Source organism: Onychomys torridus, chromosome 1, assembly GCF_903995425.1.
Source record: "Onychomys torridus chromosome 1, mOncTor1.1, whole genome shotgun sequence".
Lineage (NCBI taxonomy): Eukaryota > Metazoa > Chordata > Mammalia > Rodentia > Cricetidae > Onychomys > Onychomys torridus.
Genome location: NC_050443.1, coordinates 62,497,762 through 62,525,596, shown reverse-complemented (window position 1 = coordinate 62,525,596; position 27,835 = coordinate 62,497,762). Strand labels below are relative to the sequence as shown.

The following is a 27,835-nucleotide window of genomic DNA, read 5'->3' as shown; positions in this document are numbered from 1 at the left end:
TCATAGATGGACTTTAAACCACTTGAAATTTATTCTTCACATGGATTGATACACTCTAATACTTTCCCATTGAATATTATCCTTCCAATTTTAAAATGTTTTACTACATTTGATTTATTGATATGAATAAATTGATTTTCCATAACATTGATGATCTCAGGTGATTTTGGATTTTAAAGGGCATCTGTCATTCTGCAGGGAGAAATGTCCTGTCACCACAAGGTAACCTGCAGTGTCTTGGGACACACATAAGCATGGACTGTGGGATGCACATCACATCAGCATCTCCTGAGGGACACACATCATCAGCATGCACTGTGGGACACACATCACATCAGCATGCACTGTGGGACACACATCTTGTGACAGGCACTGCAGAATGCTCTCTAAGGTGGCACAACATTTATACATGCCCAGAGATCATGACAGTATTCATTTATATTTTGTCAAGGTTTATATTTGATAGGTAGATACTTATTTATTCTTTATGTGGACCAACAGCTCTAATATATTTCCACTGGGTATTAACAACTTAGTTGAGTCCTGTGATTGGATGTCCGTGCTTTCTCTTCTGGTTCACAACAGCACAGCCTGCACATACCAAGCCCCCACGTGTGCATACCTCAGGCCCTTTTACCACTCTGACCTGTGTTCCCATTCCACTCCTACTAAAAGGTAAAGTTCAGGCTCTGGTAGCAGGAGAGAAGGCTCAGAGGTTCAGAGTGCTTGCTGGTTGGTTTTTGTCACTTTGACACAAACTAGAGACACCTGAGAGGAAATAATCCCAACTGAGGAACTGATTCCATCAAGCTGACCTGTGGGCATGCCTGCGTGGCATTTTCTTCATTGCGCGTTGATGCGGGAGGACCCAGCCCACCGTGCACACGGCCACCCATGGGCAGGCAGTCCTGGGAGCCATAAGACAGGAAGCTGAGTGTGGGCCTGGAAACGAGCCAGTGAGCAGAGTTCACGTGTGCTTTCTGGTTTGAAGTGCTGCCCTGATTTTCCTTGGTGATATACCATGATGTAGAAATGTAAGATGAAATAAATCCTAGGGTTTTATCACAGGAACAGAGAAGTGAACTACAATGCTGTTTTCCCAGAGGACCTGAATTTGGTTCTCGGCCTCCACATCAGGTAGCATACAACTATAACTTCAGGTCCAGGGGATGTTACTGTCATCTTCTGGCCTTCATGGGCACCACACACATGTGGTATAGTGTTACACTGACACACACACACACACACACACACACACACACACACACACACACACGAACTTTAAAGTGAAGTTTAGTACCTGTTCATTTCCTGTTTGCAAATTAAGGACACCCTGGCATTTTTATGATGCTGAGATTTCCTATTTATGATCATGTTTTATGAAGAGCTTACCTATCCTTCATAGAAGTCATTGCAAAATATTTTGTGATTTCTTAACAGTTCAAATGCTGTCTTTTGGAATGTTGGTTTCTAGCTTCTTCTACAGAGTAAGAGCCCAGTTATTTGTGCATTAGTCTTTTCTAGAATTCTCCAGTGACTTCTCCAACTAGTCCCATGATTTGTGTATAGATGCTCCTGGGTTTACCATCTATTCGAGCTGTGAGTCATGAGAGTTACTTCTTTATTTCTAGTCCGAAAAGTGTGTGTTTTCTTGTCTTACTACTTTGCCTACACTGACTAGGACCCCAAGCACAACACTGAACATAAACAGTGATAGCAAGAAGTCTTACTTTCACACCTGTTGCAAAAAACCATGTGGCTTCACCTCATGATGACACAAGTCTGGGTTCGTTAGGTGTGAATCTCTACTTCCAAGTTGCTAGGATTTGGGGGAGGGGGTCAGTCTTTTATCAAATAAATCACTGTGTGGTTTTCCTCCTTTCCAACTTGGAATTGCTATTGATATCTTGATGTTGTTAATGCTTCCTCCTGGGTTCTGCACTTCAGGACTGCAGACTTAAGCTACAAGTGTTCTATTCGTAAGAATCTCTCCAAATCCCTCACTACTGCCAGGCACATCAGGGTCACTTTTTACAACTGGCATGTACTCATTGTACATGGTACTGGGTTCCAAAAGGACGTTTTTATACAACTACATAATGTACTTTGAACATGTCCATCCCCTGTACTTCCTATTCTCCCTTTCTCACCCATCACCCTCCCATTTGTCTCCTTCATTTCCCTAGACAGATTTTTTCATGCCATGTATGCATACATCATTTATGTATCTGTAAAATCTAGAATACACACATGAGAGAAAACATATGATATTTGTCTTTTGAGTCTGACTTAACTCGATTAATATGATAAACTCCAGTTGCATTCACATTTCCTGAAAATGACCTAATTTTGTTCTTTATGGCTGAATAAAATTCCATCATACACACACACACACACACACACACACACACACACACACACACACACACTTCATATTCTCCACTCTTCTATTAACAAGTAGATTCCATAGCTTAGCCCCGGTGAGTAACAAGGCCACTATTATGCTAGCTTTCCATTGCAAGCCCCCACAGTCTGTGGGCTATTAGTATTCAGCCTCCTTACTGTACACAACGTAAGTGGGCCAATATATGTACACCTGAAACTCTTGGAAGCACAGTAGTTCCCATGTTCTACAGTGGAAATACTTTTTCCATTCATAATTAAGACCAACATATTTAAATTCCTTAGGCTGGTATACAAAACCTGTTTGGGAAGTACATGAACCACAAAGGTCCTTCCTTTAAGCTAGGGTTGCAGGTCCTAAGCTGTGCCTCACACGCTCTCAAGGCATGGGCTCCTGGATTTATGGTGGAATTAACCCTCTGTAAGCTAGGTCCACACCTCCACCACCAGAACAGGCAGAGGATTGGCCACATGCTCACTGTTCTGGCCTTCAGTTTTCCCTGGGGGTCCCCCTTAGTTTCCTATGGTTTGGATTTTAAAAGCATGCATGTCTAGTTTACCTGGAGTTTCTGAGGAGTGGCCAAATGAAACTTTGAGGAAAATGGCTGTGAATTACATACTTTTGTAAGAAATATTTAAGAGGTTTTGTCTACTGTTCACTCAATTTCTCTTAAGGGTGACATCTTAAGAAAGTCTGGCACAGGGAAACACCCAGGGAGTTACCATTTGGACAATTAAAGTATAGGACACGTCTATCACCCCAGGAATCCCACCAGCTTCCTTTGGTGACTATGTCTCCTCTCCCCTCTTATTCTACCCTTGGCAATCTGTCCTCCATTTCTAAAAGTTTAAACATTTCAAAAGTACCTCATGAGCAGGATGAAGCAGTACTTTGGACTTGTTTTTTGAAAGGTCATCTGAATTGCCAGAGATTCACTCAGCTTGTTCTGTGTATCAGTGATTCATTTTAATCCTTCATCGCCTTTAATCCCAGCACTTGGGAGGCAGAGGCAGGGGAATCTCTCTGAGTTCAAGGCTAGTCTGTCTACAGAGTGAGTTCTAGGGCAGCCAGACTATGCAGAGAAATCCTGTCTTGAAAATACCAAAAATAAAAAGGAAAGTATTTGGTTTTTAGATTGGCTAGACCAGTGCACGCCCCCCTCCCCCACCAGTTTCAGAGCAATCCAGTTCCCCTGCATCCTTGGCAGGTCTCTGTATGTCAACATTTTCCTTCTGTGGAGGTTCTGTCAGTATGTGATGGTATCTCATTATAGTTTAGTTTACAATAGTCAGACAGACTGAGCACCTTCCCAGGTATTTATTTGCTGTTTCTTTACCCTACTTGCTCATCCCTCACCCATTTTCTGACTAGATTTTCTGTCAGTTTTTAAAGCTCACAGCCTGTTGTCAGGTGGCTGGCAAATCGCCCCTGTCAATTATTTCACTTGTTCCTCTGCCAAAGCCACGCTCTTGATTACACAGCCGTATGTCTTGATATGACATAAGCCGATACACCTTACTCTGTTCTTATTCCCCACTTATTTTACCTACTCCAGGTCTTGTGCTTTTTCATCGACATTTTAGACTAATCTCATCTGCATCTACAAAAAATATTGTTCATATTTTAGGAGAAACACAGTTAAACTTATATATCAACTTAGGAAAAAAGTGATATATTTGCCATATTGAGTTTGACAACTTGTGAACAAATTATCTCTCCGTGTATTTAGATCTTTCAATATTTTTCATGGTGTGTTTTATTTTATTTACTCATGTATGTGGGAGGGGGGATGTCTGCAGGAGCCAGAGAGGTCACTGGATGGCCTGGAGTCCGAGTCACAGGCAACTGTGAGCCATTTGATATGGGGGCCAGGAGGTGAGCTTGGGGCCTCTGCAAAAGCAGCAGGTGCTCTTAACCACTGAGCCATCCCTTCACCGCTGTCTTTCATGCCTGTCACTCGTGCTTTGAAGTCCTCTACATGTTCAGACAGATTTATGCTTAGGCCTGGGGTGATTATACATGAGATTGCATTTTAAATTTTGGTGACTGTCCATTTACTACTAGTAAGAGAAATACCGCAGGTTTTTGAATGTTTCTTCTGCACCCCAGGCCTTGCTGAAGTCACTTCTTAGTTGCATGAGTGATTACAAATCCCTTGAGATTCCCTATGTAGACAGCAATGTCCTCTGCAAGCAAAAGTCCTTCTCCCTTTCCTGGCTTTGTTGGCTACAAGAAGTGCACCCTTCTGCAGAGAGATGGAGAGAAGAGCAGCCTCCCTCACTCCTGATGCTGGTTGGAAAGCACAGGGTTTTGCTGCTAACTCTCCACAAGCTGCAGGTGGCTTACGTTCTTTATCAAACTGAGGAAGACCCTTTTTCTCCTAAGAGTTCTCCGTAATACGTGGGTGTTGGCTTTCGTCAAATGCTTTCTCTGCATCAGCTGATAGGCCCCTGGGTATGTTTTCTTTAGCCTGTTCAAATGACATTGACTGACTTTTGAATACTGAGCCAGCCTTAGAACCCTGGACTAAACCTATCTTGATGCACAATTCATTTATAGATTTGCGAACAGTAATTGATGATCATATTTAATTTATAACTTTTACAGTCATGTTTATGGCCTAAACTGGTCAATAGTTTTCTTTTTGTATAGTCTTTCTCTGGTTTTGGTATTAGTGTTATACTTGAGTCACAAAGAGAATTTTAATATATTCTCTTTTCTTAATTTTTCTTTTGGAAAACTTTCTACAAAAATGTTGTAAATTCTTCTCTCAATGTCCTGTAGACTTCTCCTGGATGGGAAAAATATGTACATTACAAATTCAAATTCTGTAATAGGGAGGTATTTCAATTGTCTATTTTATACTAAGAATATCTTTGGCTTTGTAGACCAGAGAGTCAAGTTCTGGTGTAACCACAGAGGAATCACCAGAAATGACTCAGTTTTCTCGGCAGAACTCACAAAAGGCTGTCTGTAGTCAGAGAGCTTCTGTTTTCAGTGGGCAGCAGTGAGTGTGGAGACGCACAACTGGTCACGTGATAAGAACAAATGACATTTGAAAACTCATTCATAAAGGGGACATTATAGAAGGCAGAGCAGGAAGAATACAAGAGCCAGAGCAAGGGGCAGAGTGCTGTGGAATGCTATCTTCCAGGAGCAGCATAGACATTACACCAGAACTCACAACCACTGTGATTGTTTGAACAAAGACCTGCACAAGATTGAGGCCATTGCCAGGTGGTGGTGGCGCCTGCCTTTAATCCCAGCACTCGAGAGGCAGAGGCAGGTGGATCTCTGTGAGTTCAAGGCCAGTCTGGTCTACAGAAGGAGATCCAGGACAAGCACCAAAACTACATGGAGAAACTCTGTCTCGAAAAACCAAAAAAAAAAAAAAAAAAAAAAAAATAGATTGAGCCCATCAACATGCTGGGGGAGGGGCTTACAAGGCCCCATCCACCCCGAGGATCTATAACCAGTCAATGGGTGATGAGAGGGAAAGACATCTTCAGTGGTGCAGCCACTGGTGAGGTACCACACTCCTGTAAGAACGCTGATGACACGCATATGCTTGTACAAAATGTCATAATTAAGCCCATCATTATGTATAACTAATATCTGCAAAAATAAATATTAAAACAAAGAGCAGGGACATCACAGCCTGGAGTAGTTTGCCTCTAGCTTCCACCCCTCAGTGCAGCAAAAAGCTCTGTTCTTTGAGGGGTGATGACCAACGCTTAAGTCCTCTGAAAAAGCCATATGGGAATCTACTATTGCAGAATCTTCCTAAAATATAAATGTTTATATGTGTTTACATTCATAAATATACATGTTTTAATGGAGTTACCCTTATGGGGTCAATGCCTCTCCCGGGTGTCATGGCTATCAAACAAAAAGCCTAATGCCAGATATAGGTCCCCTCCCTATGTGTTGTTGGTCACTGGAGTCCCCTAAACTCCAAAACAATATAGATCATGCTCATTGATGTTGGCTACCTTCTGGAACTTTCCAGTAGGATCACATTAGGTTTGGAGGGAAAAGTGGTAACTGATAGGAAGGTTTGGAGGGGGAAGTGATTAAAACACACTATATTCATGCATGAAATTCTTAAACAATGAAAAAAAGATTTTGGGGGCTGAAGAGTTGGTTCAGTGGTTAAGAGCACCTGCTATTTTTTCAGAGGGTCAGAGTTCAAATTCTAGCACCCAGCTCACTAACATTCATAGCTCCAGCTCCAGGGGAACTGACCCTGTCTGTCTTCTGTCATCTGGGGGCATCACTATGCACAAACACACACACACACACACACACACACACACACACACACACACACGTCCTACAAATAAATAATAAAATAAATCTTTTAAAAAAGACCATGTTTTTATCTCCAGAGTTTAAACTAAAGTGTCTGGACTGAGAGATAACTAAACACGAAGACCCACACTCTACTGAAAACAGAGTCCTGATGACTCTAGCTTTCTGCCCCACTTGTTTCCTAGATAATGGAATCAGATGAGCCTTCATTGAAAAGACAGAGCAATCCAAAATAAAACATCCTAGATCTCCACAACCCTTAGAAAGGTCTCTAGTGTGAAATGTGATAATCAAACAAACAAACACACCAGAAAACAACACTTGAGAAAGAACTGAGAATGCACGCTTTGGCAGCATATATACTAAAATTGGAACGATTCAGAGAAAGAATTGAGACCTTGGAAGAAGGGAGCACCCTGAAGACATCTATCCTTACCCCGGAGATAAAACAGAATCTGAGACAGAACACCTTTCTTTTAAAATTCAAGGAATAAAAGGAGAGGTGGGGGGGGCAAATTTCCCAAGAAGCAAAGAAGCAGAGCAAGTATGGACAAAAGAGAAAAACACATGTGAATAGGATTTGGGGCCATAATAAGTCAATAAGTAAATGAAAACAAAGAATTAGCCATGAAAGAAGGGACGTGAAGGGACTGCATTTTCTAGAACAAGTCTCACCGAGGCACAGCGGCATTTCTATGTGTTTACAGAGGAGGGGGATGGAATTCAGTCTTCAGATTTTTCAGTCTGCCATTTGACATCATGAAATGGTGTGGTTATTACTTATAATTTCTTGGGGGAAATTACATCCATACCATCATATACCTGGGGAAATTTTACCATTCCAGTTCAAAATAAAATAAAGACAGTTTTAGATGCCTGGGACTCTCTTGACAGAGGAAATACTCCATAAAAATGAGAGGGATGGATACTGGCACTGGGCCAGCACAAGAGTGGGCACAGAGGAGACACTTTAAGCAGCTGTACCCTGATGGCTGAAGTATTTGTTACTGAGAGATTCAGGCCTGAGGTAGTCATCTTCTTAGAGTCATCCTCTTCAGTTAGATGCTCACTGGTGACCCCACCAGGCTCCAATGAAAGTTCCAATCCATTGCTCACACAGATGGTCCTGCCTAAACTGAATGGGTCACAGAACAAACACAAAAGCTTTCAGTCTGAGAAAGGGAGTTGCAGGGAGGACAGGGGCTTGCTAAGGAGGGAAGGGGGTTAGAGCCAAGGGAAAGAACTTTGGGACACCACCTTAAGGGACCATCATGTGTCCCTTCCCATTGGTTAATGTGCAAGTCACACCCAAGAAACCAAAGGGTGTTGAGGCCAGCTGCAGCAGCCTGTCAGAGTGAACTTTGAGAGTTGGTTCATGTGTACTCATCTGAGGGTTTCCTGTGGGACACATGAAGAAAGAGCCGGCATGAGGCGGTCCCATGAGCCTACCAGGGCAGTACTGAAAGCTAGGCATGTGCCTATGGATCCAGGGATTGAGGGAAAGCCGTATTATAAGACAAGGTGTACTGAATAGAACATATCAAGAGAAGAAGAGACAAGTCATTGGACTAGGCTCAGAAAAATCCACCAAAATCTTCCAGGGAGCCAGCTCTAAACAGCTCCCATGCCGCAGAACACAGTTTTCTGTCACAACAGTGTGCTCCCTTTCCTCTCCTGTCCAAACCTTCAGCAGGAAAGACAGAAGATGAGCAGTGTTTTAGTTACCCACACAGCCCCCTTAGGATGAAGGGGTCACAAACCCACAGGCACGGAGCAAACTCAAAGACAATGGAACAAAGACCATTTCTTTGTTATTCTAGCTACCATTGATTTCAAATGATTCCTCATATTTGGAGGTTACACACAGACAGACAAGCTGCTCCTTTAGTTTTCAGGTTGACCACTCGCCCCTCAGTAACTGACCTGCACTGGAGAAGAACTTACCCATCACTACAAAAGTCACTGCCCTCCCCTTGTCCACATGTATGGGGTCCTCTGACAACAGGTGGGAGATATATAAATATAAATATATATATATGTAATGATATTATGAGATACACCATCATTCTTCCGCATATCACAATGTATTTAGAGTAGTGAAGCCTTGAGTTCCCAGGAAAAATGAAAGAAAAGGGAAAGGGGATCAGGCATAGCCCTTATCTTCACTAGACTAAGCCTGGCTTCAGTTCTACAGCCATTTACAGAAGCGGATGTTCTGTCAAATTTTTCTCTAGATGAAACTACTGCCATGCTCCAACAGCCTTGCCATGCTTCCCTGGGTGGACTAATGTGTCTTCCTTCTCAAGGGACTCTGTTCTCGTCATCCACCATGCCCTGCACCATCTCAGGGAAACTGAAGGACATTCTTGGTCCCTGTCTAATATGCCTGCATAAGATCTGCATGGAACATAAACTGAGCAGAATAAAACATGCTCCCTTGGGTTTCTTCTCCGTGGCTGGAGATAAGCAGTAACAGCCAGTTCACTCTTCACCCAGCAGCATCCCACACGTAAAGATGGCTGCCGTAATCGAGGAGGTTTTTGTCTGGGACCAGAAGATGAGAATCCATGGACCTGAGGCTGTGTCTCACCTAAGAACCAGGTTTAAACTCTCCCATGAGTCATGACCTCAAGAACAGCAAGCACAAGCTTCCCAGAGACTTGTGGGCTTTTAAAATTAAACTGATCTCACATTTTAGTATAAATGTACCTAAGAGGTGAAAGCAGAGCATGTATCATCATCTTTGTGTGTGTGTGTGTGTGTGTGTGTGTGTGTGTGTGTGTGATGTATTTATTTGAACACGCAGGTATGCTCACCTCCGTGTGCATATGTGAAGACTAGATGTCAATGTCCGGCATCTTCCCCATAATTCTCTATCTTATGCTTTGAGGCAGGATCTCTCACTGAACATAGGTTCACCACTTTGGCTAGACTTGCTGACCAGCGTGTCCCTGTGATCCACAGGTCTGCCCACCCTACACTGGGTTACAAGTTTGCACCATCACTTATCCGGGCTCTTGGGATCTGAACTCGGGTCCTTGTGCTTGTGCAACAAGCACTTTACCCCCGTGTCAGCTCCCCAGTTCCTGCATCACCTTCTTGACCCATTGGTAGGTTCACAGTAAGTGAATGAGAAAGCAATTTCAGCGGCAGCCTCTCAAAGACTGTCACCAGGATGACATAACCTTTTGCCTCCAAATCCTGACAATATCGAGCCGGCATCTGAACTTAACAGGCCTTCACTTTCATAGGGCTGAAGTGACTGGTTTTCCCCAACCCTGTGACCCTTATGTAAATAGATACAGTGAAAAACCAGGAAGCAGGGCCATTCCCATTTAAATAGGTTACCTTGAGACTGGCTGAGGTCCATCATGGAGAGTGAGTCACCAAATAGAGCATTTCAGAACCACACCTTCTCCCCTCCTCACTCACCCAGAGTCACTGACACAACCCCACCCTCAACCCCACCCCAGAGCAGCCAAGCCACCACTGACCTTCCTGTCAGACACCTTCGCAGAGAATAGGAAGCTCCTCCCCCACAGGTCCGGGAACAGTCGCTCCAGTCTCCCCAAGCATCCCAGTTGCCATCTTTGTCTTCGTCTGAAGGAGTGTTTCTCGAGGTCTGGATGTGGGGGAAAATGCAGCCAGTTATAGAGTCACCTGATTCTACTCACAGGAGATACCCACAGCAGTCCAGTTTGGTGAATGGGATAATAGTGCTGCCGTAGACTCCTGGGGCATACAGGGGCGGAGGCTGTTCCAGCCATGTACAACAAGAAAGTTCCTGGCTTGTGCAGTACAATACTGAGCTTACAGCGACTTCAGCTGGTCAGGAAGTTAGACACCATCTTCTGGACTTCCCCTGACAAAGAGTACAAGTGCAGCTGCAGAGATGGCTCACCAGTTAAGAGTAGTGGTTGCTCTTCCAGAGGACCTGGGTTCAAATCCCAGCACCTGTCTGGCAGCTCACAACTCTCTAACAGGAGATCCAGTATGGAATACATGTGGTGCATAGACATACATGCAGGTAAAACAACCACAAAATAAAAATAAACATTCATAAAGTAAAAGTAAATTAAAAAATAAAATCTAATGAAAAATCTATTAAAAAGTAAAACTGAGGGAATGAGGAAAATTGTCTCAATTGAGAGTTATAAGAGCAGGGCAGAGGTGGCTCACACCTTTAATCCCAGCACCTGGGAGGCAGAGGCAGGTGGATCTCTGAGTTAGAAGCCAGCCTGGTCTACAGGACAGCCAGGGCTACACAGAGATACTCTGTCTCAAAAAAAAAGTTATACCATTGACATAACTAGTAATCGTAGGGATTAATTTTTCTCATAGTAATCGTAGGGATTAATTTTTCTCATAATGCTTTATTAGTGCGTATTAATTGCACAAAATGTGTTTCATTATGACATTTCATACACACATCAAAAGCACTTTCATCATATCTACTAAAAGTAGCTATAAGCTATTTTAATGTTTGAGATACGATGTAGCTCCTGCGGACCCTGAACTTTCTGTACACCCCAGGATGCTCTCCACCTAGTGTTGCCTTGGTCTCGTAAGTACTAGTATTGAAGTTTTTTATATACAAATAGATAAATTCTTGCTCTGGAGAAAGTGCTCAGCAGTTAAGAGCACTTGTTGCTCTCACAGAGAACCCAAGTTTGATCTCTAGCCCCCACGTAGGAATTTATAACTGTTGGTAGCTCCAGTCCCAGGGGATCCAATGCCCTTTCTGACCTCAGCAGGCACCAAGCACACATATGATCACAAACATACACGCAGGTCAAACACCCACACATAAAATAAAATCAATAAATCTAATAAAAACTTTTTTAAAAAAATCTATAAATTCTTAAAATATGTCCAAATGAATTCCAGATCTCTTGAAAATTTATATTAAGGCTCTGAAACCATAAAACACCAGGAAAAATCATATGCCATATAAACGTTGACAGTCATATGGTTAACATAGGAAAGACTGTCTTATATTTATTTTAACAGAGATTAAAAAATAGAAAAGGCTGGTATGGTTTAATTTCTTTAAAATAAAAACCCAGGCACTTTTTCTCTATCTTCATATAAAGACAACTTAGTGAACACACACAAAAACATGGCCGTGAAAGTTGAGGAGCATGGGCTGGAAGAACACCCATCAAACTGCCTCTAAGAAGAGAAGAGGCAGGTCTGCTCACTGTACCTGAGGAAAGTCACAGAGGAATGGCATTACTTTATTTCCTTTATCACCCAAAAAAAAATGTCTACAGCAAATAAGCCTAAACTTCAAAAATCAACATTAAGCCAGGTGGGCTTTCATGGGTAATGGTTTTGTTACTCTCTGAACTTTGGTGGTTTTTGAAATTTCTTTTTTTTTTAAAGTATTTTTGGCCAAAATACAATCATTAGATGACAACACCTTACCTAGATACAAGGCTGTATCATGTTTAACATGGGTAAGTCTGCCTGTGAGTCGACAAAGAGATGCCCAAATAAATAAATAGTTACAGTGAGAGAGTGAGAGGGCTTTGAATGTCTTTAGCAACATTTTCATGTTGTGTCCCCATATTTTGTAACATTTTTAAAGGGTTTAATTTTATGTTTAGTTATGTGTATTTGTGTGTCTGGGGTGGCATAGTATGTGCACATGATTGAGTGCACACTACTTTGGAGGTCAGAAGAAGGCATCAGATTCCTTGGAGGGGATGTCACAGGGCGTGGCTGTTGTGGGATGTCTTTCTGTATGCTGTGAATATGTGTTGCTCTGATTGGTTGATAAATAAATCTGTATTGGCCTATGGCAGGGCAGGATGGAACAAGGTGGGAACATCCAAGGGAGATAATGAAAGGAGAAAGGAGAGGCAGGAGACACCATCCCGCCATCCAAGGACCAGCATGTAATGGCACACAAATAAAGCCACAGAACACATGGCGACATACAGATTAATAGAAATGGGCTGAGTTTAGTTATAAGAAAGAAGCTTGAGCCATAATATAAGCCTCTGTGTATTTATTTGAGTCTGAGTAGCTGTGGGACTGGGTGGGACACACGAAAACCTCCAGTTAAGGTGGTGGTCCTCTAGAATGGGTGCTGAGAACTGAACTCCAGTCCTCTGAAAAAGCAGAAGTGCCCTTAACCACTGACGCATCTCCCCAGCCCCTTGTACCATATTTTAAAAGATAAAACACACAATGTCTTACTTAAAACTAAGCAAGCAAGCAAGCAAGCAAACAAAACCCTATCTTCTTGGACTATAGAAATATCTGTTCAGGACAGAATTTAATAGGTAAGTCATAAGACAGAGAATGTAAAGGTATAGAGGCATATATAAAGAATATATATATAAAGAAACCACAGCATACCATAGTAAGGAATACAAGTGCCTGAATTAGATATTGCTCAGGTTTCCCTAAGCCTTCAGGCAAGTTACATCATCATCCCCTCCCCCTAAAAATTAAATTAAGAGGGGGAATTGGTAGGAAAGACCTTCAAAACTGAAACCAAAAAGTAATGCTGGGAAGAAAAAAAAATTTCCAATACTTTTCACGCAAGTCCCATAGGTCATCAGGTCTGACAGCATCTGTTAATAACCCAGTGAACAGCCCTATAGAGCAGTACTTCAGCCTCAGTGGAGAGACAGAAACAATAAATATTTGGCAGCTGACCAAGTCTGTCATCAGGAATGGGAGCTAATTAAACCCATACTATTTACTGTTCTAATTAAGACCACTGTTTAGTTCAAGTTTCTGCCCAGAAAGTCATCAAACATAACTGTACCCTGCCTATAATACAGTATAAAATATAAAATTCTAATAGATAGAAAAATACAATTAGCAGTTTAATACATTCATCTGGACTTTTAGATGGGGTAAGTCCAGATCATTTAGGCAAATGTTTAAACTATACACAGCTGAAATTGGTTTTGCATTCTGTCACTCGATATATGAATTGGTCGAATGTGAAAAGTTGAAAAATATCATCATATATTTTTTAAACGAAAATTGAGAGCTCCCTGCAATACTGTTTTAATTTGTTTTTATTCCCACCACCCCATCTGTTCCATTTATAGTTAGAATCGGGTTTCTTTCCATAACTCCTCCACCTTCACTTACAGAAAACATCTTGATTCTAAAATAATTAAAACGGGCACATTATAAAATGAAAACATCTGGTTTCTCTGATTGGATCTGTCAGATTTTTTTTCCTCTTAAGGAAACAAAAAGCAAATGGCATCTCACAGGGTCCCACAGTGTTTCCCTTCCCCATTAGGATGGTTGGGTTCCCTAGACCCCAGCGGCAGTTCCTGCCGGCCGATCCTGTTGTGCGTTCTTCCTAGTACCAAGTAGCAGCAATGTCTCTGATTTTACCCACTGCTCTCTTTTGATCTTTCTCTCCTGGAATTTCCACCCCTCTAAAGAAGTCAACAATGATCCCCAATCCTTTTCTCTGGAAGAATCCTTCTAGACTTTTCCCAAAGCCTCCAGTACCTGGCTAACACCCCAAATGCTTTCTGCTCTCTCTGCTCTTTCGTGACTGTGTTCAATCTCTGCACACAATTAAGGATGCAAATTTTAAATCTCAAAAAGTAGTGTCTAGACTGTGGCATTACATCTAAAGAGAGCATAGGCCATGTATTGCCCCATGACCCATGCTCGTGTGTGTGTGTGTGTGTGTGTGTGTGTGTGTGTGTGTGTGTGTGTACATAGATGTGGAAACCAGAGAATAACCTTGGGTGTCATTTCTCAGGAGCAGCCCATTTTGATTTTGATTCTGAAACAGGGTCTCCTTTAGGCTTGGAGCTCACTTCTTCAATGGAGCTGGCTCACCAGCCCAAGAGATCTGTCTGTCTCAGCCTCCCAAGTGCTGGGATTATAAACATATGCTATCATGCTTGATTTTTCTATATGGCTTCTGGGAAGTGAACTAAGCTATTTCTGTAACCCATGCCAAATTTCTTTTGATAAAGTTTCCCTCCTTTTTTCCCTCCCTCCCCCTTCATCCTCCCCTCTCTTTTTCCCCTCCCTTCCCTCCTCCCTCTCTGTCTTCTTATTTCAGGCACACCATTTATTAGAACTTCCTTTGGAGGCAGGAGTACATAATGATTAAAGCTGTTATGATAAGCCTTTAACTTAAAAAAAAAAACTCATGTTAAACAGTGATGGTCACCATTGCTCATTCACATACTACTTAAAACACACATAGAAAGTAAATCATACAGCATCTCCATATAGCTAGTGAATATGTCACAATGCCAGTGATTGTTGTGAAAAATGTCACCTTCAAAACAATGATGGCAGAGTCAGCTCTCCAGTCAATGCTTATGCAAGACTTAACACTCATCTCCAATTAATCTCCTCTCGTTGCTATTGGTTGGGAGATCAGCCAGTGGAGGTCTGTTTGGACCCTGATCCCAGCACCCATCTGTAAGCCATCTCCTTGATTTTGCAGCTTCCCTGTGTCCCCCAAGTCACGGATAAGCATGCTAGACATAGCTTCCCAATCGGACAGAATTCCGTTAATGCCTATATCAGTTTTTTTTGTTTGGTTGGTTTTTTTTGTTTTTTTTTTTTTTTTACAGTAGTGAGCAGACCATGATACCAAGTGGGTAGGCCACCGATCAGAGAGAAGACCTATAGATATAGCTTAATGTTACCACAAAAATATGAAATAAAACCAATTGCCATTGTCAAATATCAGGATGCCGAAGAGGGTTGTGCAGGATGGAGGGACAGCCATTCATGGGAACTGGGCAGAGCCTCACTGAGCTGTGTGTTGGGGGGGGCCTGGCCCCACCTTTTTTCCCCAGGGTACTCTTAAGGAGTGAGGGATAAGAAATTTAGATAGAAATGTAGAGGGAGAGAGAGAGACAGAAACACAGGACAGCCTCGGAAGGACCTGGATCATTATCCACCACTCCTTTTGACTCTTCTAAAGGGTTTTTTATAGGAATGCCAAAAGAAGGAGCAAGTGCAGACCCTTCCAAACACCTGGTAACCACGCACATAGTCAATCTATCCCCCTAGAAAGCCCTGCTGGGCAAAGCAGGCTCAGATCTCACTAGGAAACCTCTGTGGGTTCCCACAGTGATGGCCACGAGCCTCCTGAGAGAAGAGGTTTGTGGTAGCCTCACTTTAACCAGCCCAGTCCCTAAAACCCAGTGGCCACAGAGACAGAGCTGGCTTCATGATAAACCCAGACCAGGCAACTTTTGTTTACCAGTGGGTACTGCTTTTTCCAATTCCCCTTTCACACATCTCTCTAAACTGTCTTAAGTGGTTGTTTGAACACCACTCTGTGTGAACAGCGCTTTATAAGGCAAGCTGTTAAATGAACCCAGTCAAAGTTTGATTCATCCAGCCTCAAGTCTGTGCCCCTGAGGTAAGACCTAGACAAAGACCCGGGAACCATGTCCTAGCCAAGGCAGCTGCTGTTGATGCAGACAGTGCTGCAGGCCAGACCTTGGCTTGGCTTGTGTCCTCTCTAATCCCCACAGCCTCCCAGGTGACTATCCCTTGCATCCTCTTCAGGTGAGCCACGTTTTCAGAACCGTATGTGCCCAAGGAATGACAGGGCCATGGCAGAACTCCTTTGTCATCCCCCTAGGCTAGTCCTGTTTTCCCCTGAATGATTTCTCCACTGATGCTCCGCTTCCTTTGTGACCGGGAATCCAGTCCAATGCAGGCACCGAGCTATCATCACTCACGGTTAGCATTCCCTGTGTTGGATCTCCCTCTGCTGCCGTGAGCCACTTGACCACAACATTCTCTTGATACCTCAATGAAGCCTTTTACCTTACCCACCACCCCCACCCACCTTTAATGCAAGTGGAGCCCCACTTCCGGTTTTCAACAGTCTGCCATTTTATCTCCGATACTCTGTGAGGAATGCACATTCCTGGCTGGCATTTGTGGGCTCCCAGGCATCTGCTGGTTCCCTTATCCAAAGAGATACCCACCGTGGAAGTTCTGCACCAGGTGCCCTGGGAGGGATATGGATTGAGGCCCTTAAGCTTTTCTAAAGGAGCAGGAAGGAGGAGAGGTCAGGGGACTCAATTGGGAGGCATTAATCCTTAATTGTCAAGAAAAGCAGATGCATAAGCTATTTCCACAACCTTTGTTAGCAGAGTGTAGAGCAAGGTCAGCTCTTTCCATAGAATGAGACAGTTCTGTGGGAACCCTATGCCCGGTCATCATCGCCCACAAGATAGTTTGTGTTGCACATGAGCCCTTGTTTTTGCTTGTCTCTATTTCCTGGAACAACTTTTCAATTTGCTGATTTTTGCTGGTGACTGTTTTCTGGTATCATACAATGTGTGTGTGTGTGTGTGTGTGTGTGTGTGCAATAAAACATTCAACATAAGTTCTTTTGTTTTAAAGAACAAAGAAAAGCACCAAAGGAAAACCTATGAAAACTCATCTTAAGAAACAATGCACTTTCTGTCCTTCGCTTTAAGCCATCCGGCCTAATGATTGCTTAGGAAATCATATTTTCCCAAGTCAAATCCTAGCTCGGGAATATGCTGGATGAAAAAAATCCCCAAAGATACTGTTTACTCGTTATATAATCGGGCTTGGCAGAAGCCCAGACTCTGGTAGGAGGGAACGTGTTCACAGTCCCATAAAGGCTTGTGTTTGCTTGCTCTTCTTAGATCCCCAGGCATAAATCAAATCATAAACTATTTCCCTGACAAGTTCTTAAATCTGTGACTTATGCTGAGTAGTGCCGTTCTGCTGGTCTAGCTAAAACATTAGTCATTAAACACAGATTTCACATCTAAGGTCACTTATTGGAAATGCCATATTAACAGCTCCATATTAAAAACAACTCCAACTGAAATGAGTTCCAGTGGGATATTACTTCCCAGGCATCAAATAAAGGTTCATTCCAATGTTCCCACAAAGGTCATTTGAGGAGATCTCAAACTGCTCAGATTTTGCTAACAGTAGATACATTCTTTCAGGTTAATACCACCTCAAGGTCTTGAGCAACAAAACCTTAAAATTATGAATGGAGCGGATGTCATAAAAATGTCAAGTTGTCACACAGATCAACAATTCAATTCAACCAGGTTGTCTTAAACACTAATAATATATCTAAAGCCATGTGATAGATACCAGTGATAAATTTCCAGGACTCTGACGCTCACCCCTCCAGTCCCTACTACTCTGCTAAAATTCACCGGCTGGAGAGCTGACTGCCTGTGGAGTCTGGTCAGCCCTTTCCTAGCCAATCTTTGTCCCTGGTCATTTTTACCACCTAAGAGAACTTAACTCTCACTAATTCACTAGAACACATTTCACACTAATAAGCATCTGCTTGTCAGACATCTCTCTCTCTGCAGCTCCATATCTCACGGTTCCTGTTCAAGTTGCATCTTATAATCCAGACATGGTGCTCATCCTTTCCTCAATAGAATCATGCTGGCCAAATCCTGTGTGTGGTGTGTGTATGTTGTGTATGGTGTGTGTGGTATATGTGGTATGTGTGGTGTAGGGTGTGTGTATGTTGTGTATGGTGTGTGTAGTGTGCATGTGTGTGTGGTGTGCATGTGTGTGTGGTGTGTGTGTGGTATGTGTGTATAGTGTGTATGTGTGATATGCATGTGGTATGTGTAGTGTATGTGATATGAGTGGTGTGTGTGATATGTGGTGTGTGATGTGTGTGTGTGTGTGTGTGTGTGTACAATGTGTGGTATGTGTGTACTTGTTCACATGAGTATGTGCTCGCCTAAGGAACCCAACAGATGTCTCCATGCTTGAGTGGCAGCACTTTATTTACCGAGGCATCTTTTGAGCCCCTTGACCCTTGAGGGGTATTTTATTCTACGCATTTATGTATTAATTTATTTTTGAAGTGTTAGCATTCACTTTTGCAGTACTAGAGATCAAGCTCACGGTTCTCGGGCATGAGAGGCAAGGCAAGCGCTTTGCCACTGAATAACACCCATAGCCCCTGAGGAACATTTTTTCAAACATGTCTTTGAATGGACAGGGTACAGGGAAGCCATGAGACTTGGGCAGCAACGTGGACTGGTGTGAGCTAGACTCTATAAATCCAGGATTTTCATCTCCATCTTTCTGTGTAAAGAGCTATGAGGGGAGCAAAGGCTTTGGTGAGAAAATGAAGCCAGAGACAGACAGACACAGAGACACAGAGAGACACAGACAGAGAGAAGGGTCTATATAATGCCTTGTAGTGTTCCCCACTGGCGCAAGGGAACTGATGCAGTTCATACAGATCACATCCCACAGGTGGGGAGCGCAGTGAGTGGGTCTATGGGGCAAAGGAAAGCTTCGAGCATGCTAGCACGCTCATTAATCAGCTCCCTGGAAATTTTCAGAGCATGACATCAGCAGACTGTGCTCTGGAGAAGTTCTGCTGGCAGGCAGGAGCATGAGAACAGATCCGAGAAGTAGAACCTCCATTGAAATACTGCATGCGAAAGTCCAGAGCCCACATGATCACATCAGATCTCAAAGAGGAGCGCACAGATGTGACACCTGAAGTCACTGGAGTTAACAATGGCAACTGATCATATCCAAGGGACAGGAGGTGCCAGGCCAGCTCCCCAGTGTCTGTGTTAAGTTGCATATGCCAATATCATTCAAGCTTCATAACCATTCTCAAGCCCGCCCTTGCGGTGGGATTCTAGTGCCCTTCTCTATAAAATGAAGGTGACTATGTCAATAATGGGCGGAGAGAAGAGCACAAATGGGCAGCACCCTGCAGCTCTACCTGAGTTAATTATAATGGTGCATCTGCCAAAGATGATTGTGTGTGTGCACTTGTGTTGGGATGGCACTCATGTGTGTGCAGGTGCGTGTGTGGATGAATGTCTGTGGAGGTCATAGGCCAACCTCAGATATCATTCTTTGAGGTACAGTCTACCCTGTTCTTTAGATGTAGTCTCTCACTGACCTGAAAGTCACCACAGACTAAGTTGTTTGCAAAGCAAGCACTGTACTGAGTGAGCCATCTCCCCAGCCCCAAAAGAATTTTAACAAAAGAATTACTTGGTCAAAAATTAAACATATAAACAATTCATATAAAAATCAAAATTTATGACTTCTGATGAAAATGAAAGAAAAAATGAAAATAACATTCACATTACCACATGATAATGATATCTGTATTGGGTGGTTCTGTATCTCAACTTGACACAAGCTAGAGTCATCAGAGGAAGGAGCCTCAGCTGAAGAAATGCTGCCTTGAGATCCAGCTGTAAGGCATTTCTCATTTAGTGATCAATGGTGGAGGGCCCAGCCCATTGTGGGTGGTGCCATCCCTGGGCTGCTGGTCCTGGATTCTATAAGAAAGTAAACTGAACAAGCCATGGGAAGCAGGCCAGTAAACAGCTCCCCTCCATGGCCTCTGCATCAGCTCCTGCCTTCAGGTTCCTGCCCTGTTTGAGTTCCTGTTCTGACTTCCTTCAGTGATGAACACCAATGCTGAAGTACAGGCCAAATAAACCCTTTCCTCCCCAACTGGGTCTTCAGTCACAGTGTTTCACTGAAGCAATAGAAACCCTAACTAAGACAATATCACTGAATGAAACAGTTGTGGCCACTCAATTATAATGGGCAATGCAGAATCTCTCCAGCCACCCAATTTGCAGTAACAGCCACAGGCTACTATTTTTCACCCACTCAGGATGACTACTGAGAAACAACACACTGTGAGGAAGAAATTAACAAGGACAGACAACCAAGAGTGGAAACAGCAAAGTGTGGAGAGATTAGAACCCCATGTCATTGCTGGTGGGAATGTAGAGTGGTACAGTCATTGTGGAGAACAATATGGCAGTTCCTCAAGAGTGTGTTCACCATATGACTCAGCAATTCTCCTTTTGAGGACATATCTCCCAAACTTCTACACACGGACTCAGATAGCCACACGCTCATCTCTGTTGGCAAATGATTTACAGTAGTCAGAAGGAGGAACAACCAAAACCAAATGTCTACCAACTAGAGAATAAATAAGATGTGCATGTATATGTGCACATATATGATTCACTATAGAGAAAGGAATTCTGACACATTCCACAACATAGATGAAACTGAAGTCATTATACAAAAGAAGTCAGGTATAAAAGAAATGTGTCTGACTACATATGAAGCACCCCAAGTCACCCCACCCACAGGCACACAGTTGAGGGGAGACTGCCAGGAGCTGAAGAGAGGAGAGAACAGGGAGACGCTGTCTAATGAGCACAGTTTTAGCTCTGTGATGTGAAAGCCAGCTCTAGATGCGGATGGTTCTTCCACAACAGTGTATAATTGACACTACTAAAATGAACACTTTTTTTTTTTTTTTCCGAGACAGGGTTTCTCTGTATAGCTTTGCGCCTTTCCTGGAACTCACTTTGTAGTCCAGGCTGGCCTTGAACTCACAGAGATCCGCCTGGCTCTGCCTCCTGAGTGCTGGGATTACAGGCGTGTGCCACCACTGCCCAGCTAACCCGAACATTTAAAAGTGCTTTAAGTGCTAGGTGCTGTCATGTGGGTGTTAACACACACAGAGTCAGAGACTGGGACGGAGATGGAAAGACAGACAGCTACAGACAGACCAACATTTTCAAATGTAGACAGAAAAAGCCTCAGGAAATGGAAACTGTCATTTAAAAGTTGGGTGACAAAATCCAATCAACCAGAAGATGATTCAAAACTTTTTTAAACCATACTAACTCCAGACTCCTAGTGCTGCATGACCTTTTGTAATATATGTAGAGATACTGTTGAGGGAGTTTTTCTGCTGTGGGTACAATTCTGTAGGCCCCTCACTTTCTCTTCATTGCCTTATTAAATTCCCATAAAATCAGGCTGGCGAGATAGCTCAGTGGTTAAAAGCACTTGCTGCTCTTCCAGATGACCCAGGTTTGGTTCCCAGCATCTACATCAGGTGGCTCAAAACCATCTATAACTCTAGACCAGATGTGGGGAAATCCAGAGCCCTCTTTTAGCCTCTGAGGGTACCTGTGCTCGGCTGCACATATCCACACACAGACACACACAATATGAACATCATTATTTTATAATTCACATAAAATTAAATACTCTTCACTTAAAATGGCACTCATAGTGTGACAGCATTTTTATGGCACCATGTCTGTATACTTATACTGTTCAAAAATGCTATCCATGAACATGTGTGAGAATGTTCAGAATGTTGCCATATAAATTCTGGTTATTTCTAGAACTGGATGATGGATGGGCTTGTGGTTTTCACTGTAGCCCTTCTGAACTGCTGGATTTATTAACTAACAAGTGTGACACTTTCAAACTTATGATTCTAATATATAAATCACTTCAGTTTGGGTCCCAGAAATTGCCCCATGGTACCTTCCAAAACCCTGGGCAATGCAAGGTCTCTCTGGCAAATCCTGGTCAAGAATTTGGCCCTGGTGGCTGGCGCCCTCAACAGCATTTATGGAAACTGCCTTAGGACATCCCAAGCCTGGTTGTACAAGGTCTTCAGCCAGATGTTGCAGATTGTTAACTTCCAGCCCCACACGAATCCACGAGGTTCTAGAATGTTGCTTCTCAGCTGGATGTTTCAGGCCCTGCGGAGCACTTAGGAATGTTTGGGGACATTTTGGAGTTTTGCAGCTGGGGCGAGGGAGACAGCTACCAACATGTTAACCTGTTCCCTACCAACATGTTAACCTGTTCCCTACTAACATGTTAACCTGTTCCCTACTAACATGTTAACCTGTTCCCTACTAACATGTTAACCTGTTCCAGTTTCCGGGCAGCCTGGACAGCTAAGGAGTGGCCTGGTCAGGAAGCCATTCTAGAAGGATGCTGGTCATAGGACTAATCCCCTTTACTCTCATAGTGATTTATAACAATTAATGTGAAAGCAGTTACTTTTGAACCCGATAAAACAACAACACGTCACGAGTATTTTCAGCACTCAGATGATTTTGCCTTCACTCTCCTCATCACCATGGATGAAAAGAGGATCCCTGCAGAAACCTGACACCTTCTGCCATCCTCAAGCAGACTCCTCCGAATGCTCTTTGTGCACTCTTGCCCATTAACAGCCACAGAATAGCCTTGCGAAGCTCTGAATCCCAACATACCTCAAACCACATTTAAGCCACTCATATTTGACAGTCCACAGTGGGCTTTTCTTTCTAAGGAGCAGGGGAAATACAGGCATAGTCTTTCAAGTTTCATGATACCAAGATTTTAGAAAAAGCTTCTTTTCTTCGTGATTTATTTTCATTCATGGTTAGCCATTTTCACATAGAAAAACACAGGATTCATGCCAACAACTCATCAAGAATATTACCCAGACCACATGCAAGGGGCATCGGCTTTAAACAAATTCCCTCAAGAAATACTATTTGACAGTTAGGAAAGTGAGTCATGAAAGAAGCCAGCATGCTGTTTCCATCCCTGGCCTCTCTTTGCACATGCTGGGCCACTGCTGGGTGGAGTGTTAGCCCAGGTGAAGAGAGAAAGCTGGCACAGGGAATTCTGCATAGCTGAGACCAGAGTACAAAGACAGGAAAAGCCAACAACAAGACCCCAGCACCTTAACGAAAACGTTCCCTGAGTCTCCTGGGTTAGATAGCAAGAGTCAGTGTAGACCGCCAGGTGGAGAGGGTTCAGAACCATCGAGCCTTCTGCCAGGGTCTTTTGAGTTAACCAAAGTTAAAGTTCCATTTCCCCTTCAATAACATTCCCCAGATCCCATTCAGTCACTGCCCTCAAAAATCTGGTTAAGTAACTGGAAGGCAGGGGAAACTGAGTGCCAAAGAAAAGGGGGAAGGAAAGGGTCCTTAGCCTGGGCACTGGGCGGGAGGGGTGGCAGATACATGAGTCTTGATAGAGGAATCAGACTACGGCAGACCTAATCAGAGGGCAGAGGACCACGCAGTGTGCAGTGTGGGAGGACAAAGAGAAACTGTTCGTGTCAGCATCCACGTACTGGATATAGTCATCAAAGAGTGTGGTGACTAGACAGTGGTGTCTGGGTAGTTCGATTTTTATCGCTCTTCATCATTTGGCCTTGAACTTACAGTAGCCACATGTGAAGGACTTGTTAAGCTTTATGGGCAATGCCTGCTGTACTAGATAATGCAAATCTAGAAATGTCTACAATTAAAGGAAGTTCTGATGGAGCCACAGCACAAGTCATTGCTGCAACATGATAACAAAGTTACAAGTCAAGTCAAGAAAAGAGAGTTTGCACATAGGTCCATGTGTCTAGATAAGCACAAAACATGGGGATGTGTACTATACCTGTAGAGTAAATTAATAATTTTCAGTCACACTTTTAGTAAACTTTGAAAATCCCCAGTATGGATTTCTTTAAAGGAACATTAAACATTTCAAAGCCAGTAGAGAACAAATTCAAAATGTGTTCTATATAGCAAAGTATGAAGAAGAAAGAAAAGGAGGAGGCCAGATTAAAAACATGAACATAATAGACAAAGGATCAGAAATTAAGGAAGTCAGAAGAAACATAAATGCAACAGGACGTGGGCTCTTTCCAGAATGTTTATAGGATTGTGTTCTGTGCCGTTGGCCCCATTTCCTACAATGTGACTTTGCTCTGCCTTGCTTCTGGTCTAGTCTAAACCTGTTTATTGCATCATTTGTTTACATCTTCTCCTTTATTTTGTTCATTTACTGGGACATAGTATTTGTCCATCTTTATGGGGTCCATTATGGTAATCCATGCGTAATACATGCATGGTATTATGGACAAGGTACAATAAACAAATCAAGGCTACAAACATCGCCATCCCTCCAATAATCAATCATTTTTCTGGGTTAGGAATTCTGCACTCTTCTGGTCATCCTGAAATATATCATCTCACTTGTTGTTTCAGACACTCAGTGATTTCTTTGGTGTCACTGATAGCCAAAACAAATGCTAATTAGAATGTACATGCTTCCAGCTCCTTCAAAACTTCATCTCCTTGGCTATGGTTTTTTTTTTTTCTAAAAGGATGCAGAATATCTTCATGTTTCCATTGTTATTATTAATGAATTTTACTCCCTAAAGAAGGAGAAATCTATTCTAGGCTTTTATTTGTCCCCCAGATGTTGAAGATTCTTACTGAAAGGCTGGATTCCTATTCTTCACCTGGCACCCTTAGCAATTTCTTTATACCTGGGATTAGTGATTAACTAGGAATACATATTGAATCAAAATGGAAAGTCATCTTTCAAAGATAGGATTGCCTCTGCAATTTTTCCTTTGTTTTGACTAGCAATGCTGTCCTAATGCATGAAGTTTCTGAACCGAATTCTGTGGACAGCCATCACCATGACCTGCATGGTCAGTTCCCCTCGCTGCTACCCACCTTCTTGGAAAAGACCCAAGTACACTGGCAGAAAACTACCACAGAGGCAAGCATAAACACCCACAAGTGTATGTGGGATGCCTTCCCCCATGCTCCTGATTCATCTAGACCACGGGCTTCCGATTCTTCTAATTCACATTGGCCAGCAATACTCCAAACAAAAGTGTGTCCATCAAGACCACCATGTGCTTAACCTTGTCTCTAATCTGTATAGGACTCCAACACATGGTTAAGTCAATATCTTTGTGCTTCTTTTCATCCATCATAAAATAATTACCAAATTTTTAGAAGCCTCGAAATGTCATTCATTCACTGACGCAACAATCCAAGGTCACCTAGTTAACACTAAGTCTCAGTCCTGAAATTCTCCAGAGAAAGCTTGTCTCAATTAGAGGGAAAAGCATGTGACCATCCAGCTCACATCTTTCTCCCTGACTCCCTGCAAGATTCACGAAGTTTGGCCTTTTGTCTGGCTTTAATTGCTAAGATATTTCCAGCAATTAATGTAGTGTTGGACATAAGAAGCATCTGGTGGAAATACTTATAAAATGAAGACATGAAGTAAAGTTTAATGAACAAATACAAGTATAGAGTTTGTACTTTCGATAATAAGCAGATGTGCAGAAAGTCATCTTCTGGTCAATGAGACAAGGATTTAAAACTTCTCTGATACAGAAAATTTTCTCTACAAATCATTTTTACTTTGTTACTATGTCTTTAGTTGAAATAGAATCACATCCCTCTCCTTCCTCCCTTCCATCCCTACAGCTGCTCCTAACTATTCACCCTGGAATGACTCTCAGGCCCCTCTCTCAAGCTGATAGCCTCATTTTATTTGATTATCATTGTTACTCACATACATGTAATGCATGTGGCACGTGTATGCACAAATATACAAATACAACTTGCTGAGTCTGTTTCTGTTTTTTGAGTGTGTATCCCAACAAGTACATCTACATCACAGCTCTTGCATCTAAGACTCGGGGAACATCGAGGAAGAGGAGGTAGAAAGACTGTAAGGTAAGAATCAGGGTACAGGAAGTCTGCCGTAAAACAGGCTCTCCTAGAAACAGCTACATGTGGACCAATGGCAATATTAATAGACATAATGTTGAAGGAAATTTTCTTCTGATGCCAACCCTAGACAAAGAACTACAGGCAACTAATGACTGCTGAGAGAGGGTTTCAGCTTCTCTCTGGGATGGGCCCCTTTATTCGTTGTCCAATGCCGAGCCATCAGCCCTAAAATCACATACAAATCATGGTCAAACAGAAAATGACCAGCATTCTGAGCAGTCAGTTTACTCACTTTATTTCCCTCCCCATTGTGTTTTGGTCCCATGTTGGCTTTTGGTTGCGGGCTTGACACCATCCTATGGCACAGAATTCATGTAAGAGAAAACGTGCACCCTGCTTCGGTCTTTAACGCAGCTGGCCTCCCACAGGCTCATTTCTTCATTGCCAGCATTAATCCTCTTTTCACGAGGATTGAAGCAGAAGCTTAGGTGAAGACATTCCATCTCTGAGCAATAAGGAAAGCTAATTCTGTCTTCCTTGTAGTTGGGTTGAGTTACCGGATATGTTGTAATTGATTAAGAAACAAAACTCTCAGGCTTGTAATAGCTGATACATGATTCTGCTTGAGCTTGAATCTATAATCCATTGGCTACAAACTTTATGTGGAAATATGGGGATTTGGAAGGCCATGAGAGTGGAGGAATCAATTAACATGCAAACATCCAAACCAAAGTTTCCAGAAGTCTGGTTTTACACTAAATCAGCCTTCAGCATCTTTTCTGAGGATGCAATTTGAGGAATGCAAATGAGAAGATGACTTTAACCTAAAATCACAAACTGTTAGAACTGGAGAGGGGCTTTCAGTTAATCATTTTTACAGATGGTAAACCAGGTCCAAGAGGAAGAACTTGGATGAGACCTTGCTTATTTCAACTTGCAGTCAAGGGTTCTTTCTATCAACCAGTCTCTCTCTCTCTCTCTCTCTCTCTCTCTCTCTCTCTCTCTCTCTATCTATCTATCTATCTCTCTTTCTCTCTCTCATCCTTCTTTTTTACTCTAGTACTGGGGGCAGAACCAAGGGCAAGACTTCATCACTGGACTACACCTCTAGTCCACCTTTAATTTTCAAGCAGAGTTGACTAGGCTGGCCTTGAACTCACCTGTAGCCAAAGCAGGTCTTAGACCTGTGATCTCTCTGCTTCAACCTCCTGAGCAGCTGAGTTAACAGGCCTGCTTGCCAGGTCTGGCTTCAATACTCACTTTCATTCGTCTGTATGAGTCTCCTTCCCTTAAACTTCTTGCACTTCCTGTTCGCCTACATGTCTAGCCAGGTGCTTCCCTTTAGAACACAATTCAAACCCATCACACCTGCAAGATGCTCAAACTACTTAGTATGTTCTAATGTCCACAGCACGAAGTTCGAAGATCTTTACTTGGCGGTCAAGGCCCTCTACCTTCTGCTTCCTACCCCTGCCTCCATTACCCTTGCTTACCTGTAGACATCAGAGCCACTGCATCTCAGCTACCCTGTCCCTTGATGCCCTACCGTGATGGCTGTGCATGCATTTGCTCATCCCATTCTCCCTACGGCACAGCCCGGAAGCCCCTTCAAGAGCATGCTTGTTGACTTGGCTGCAAACGTGCATTATCAAATAGCCTTCAGCTGTCTGCCACTTGCTGGGATCAAGTCAGCTGCTAGAGGCATTTCTCTTAGGGTCACAGTCTTGCCTAATAGAAAACCTCTCCAGAAAGCCATTTCAGCTACTGCCAAGAAACAGTG

General features: G+C 42.9%; 1 protein-coding gene across 1 annotated transcript in view; it reads right to left on the bottom strand.

Moving 5' to 3' along the window:
* The window catches only part of Adamtsl3 (ADAMTS like 3), a 291,872-nt gene that overhangs the window by 178,831 nt on the left and 85,206 nt on the right, over positions 1–27,835 (bottom strand). The window contains exon 4 of the mRNA XM_036188825.1: positions 10,210–10,337. Within this exon, the coding sequence (XP_036044718.1) occupies positions 10,210–10,337 (128 nt within the window). The remainder of the gene's footprint in view (positions 1–10,209; positions 10,338–27,835) is intronic.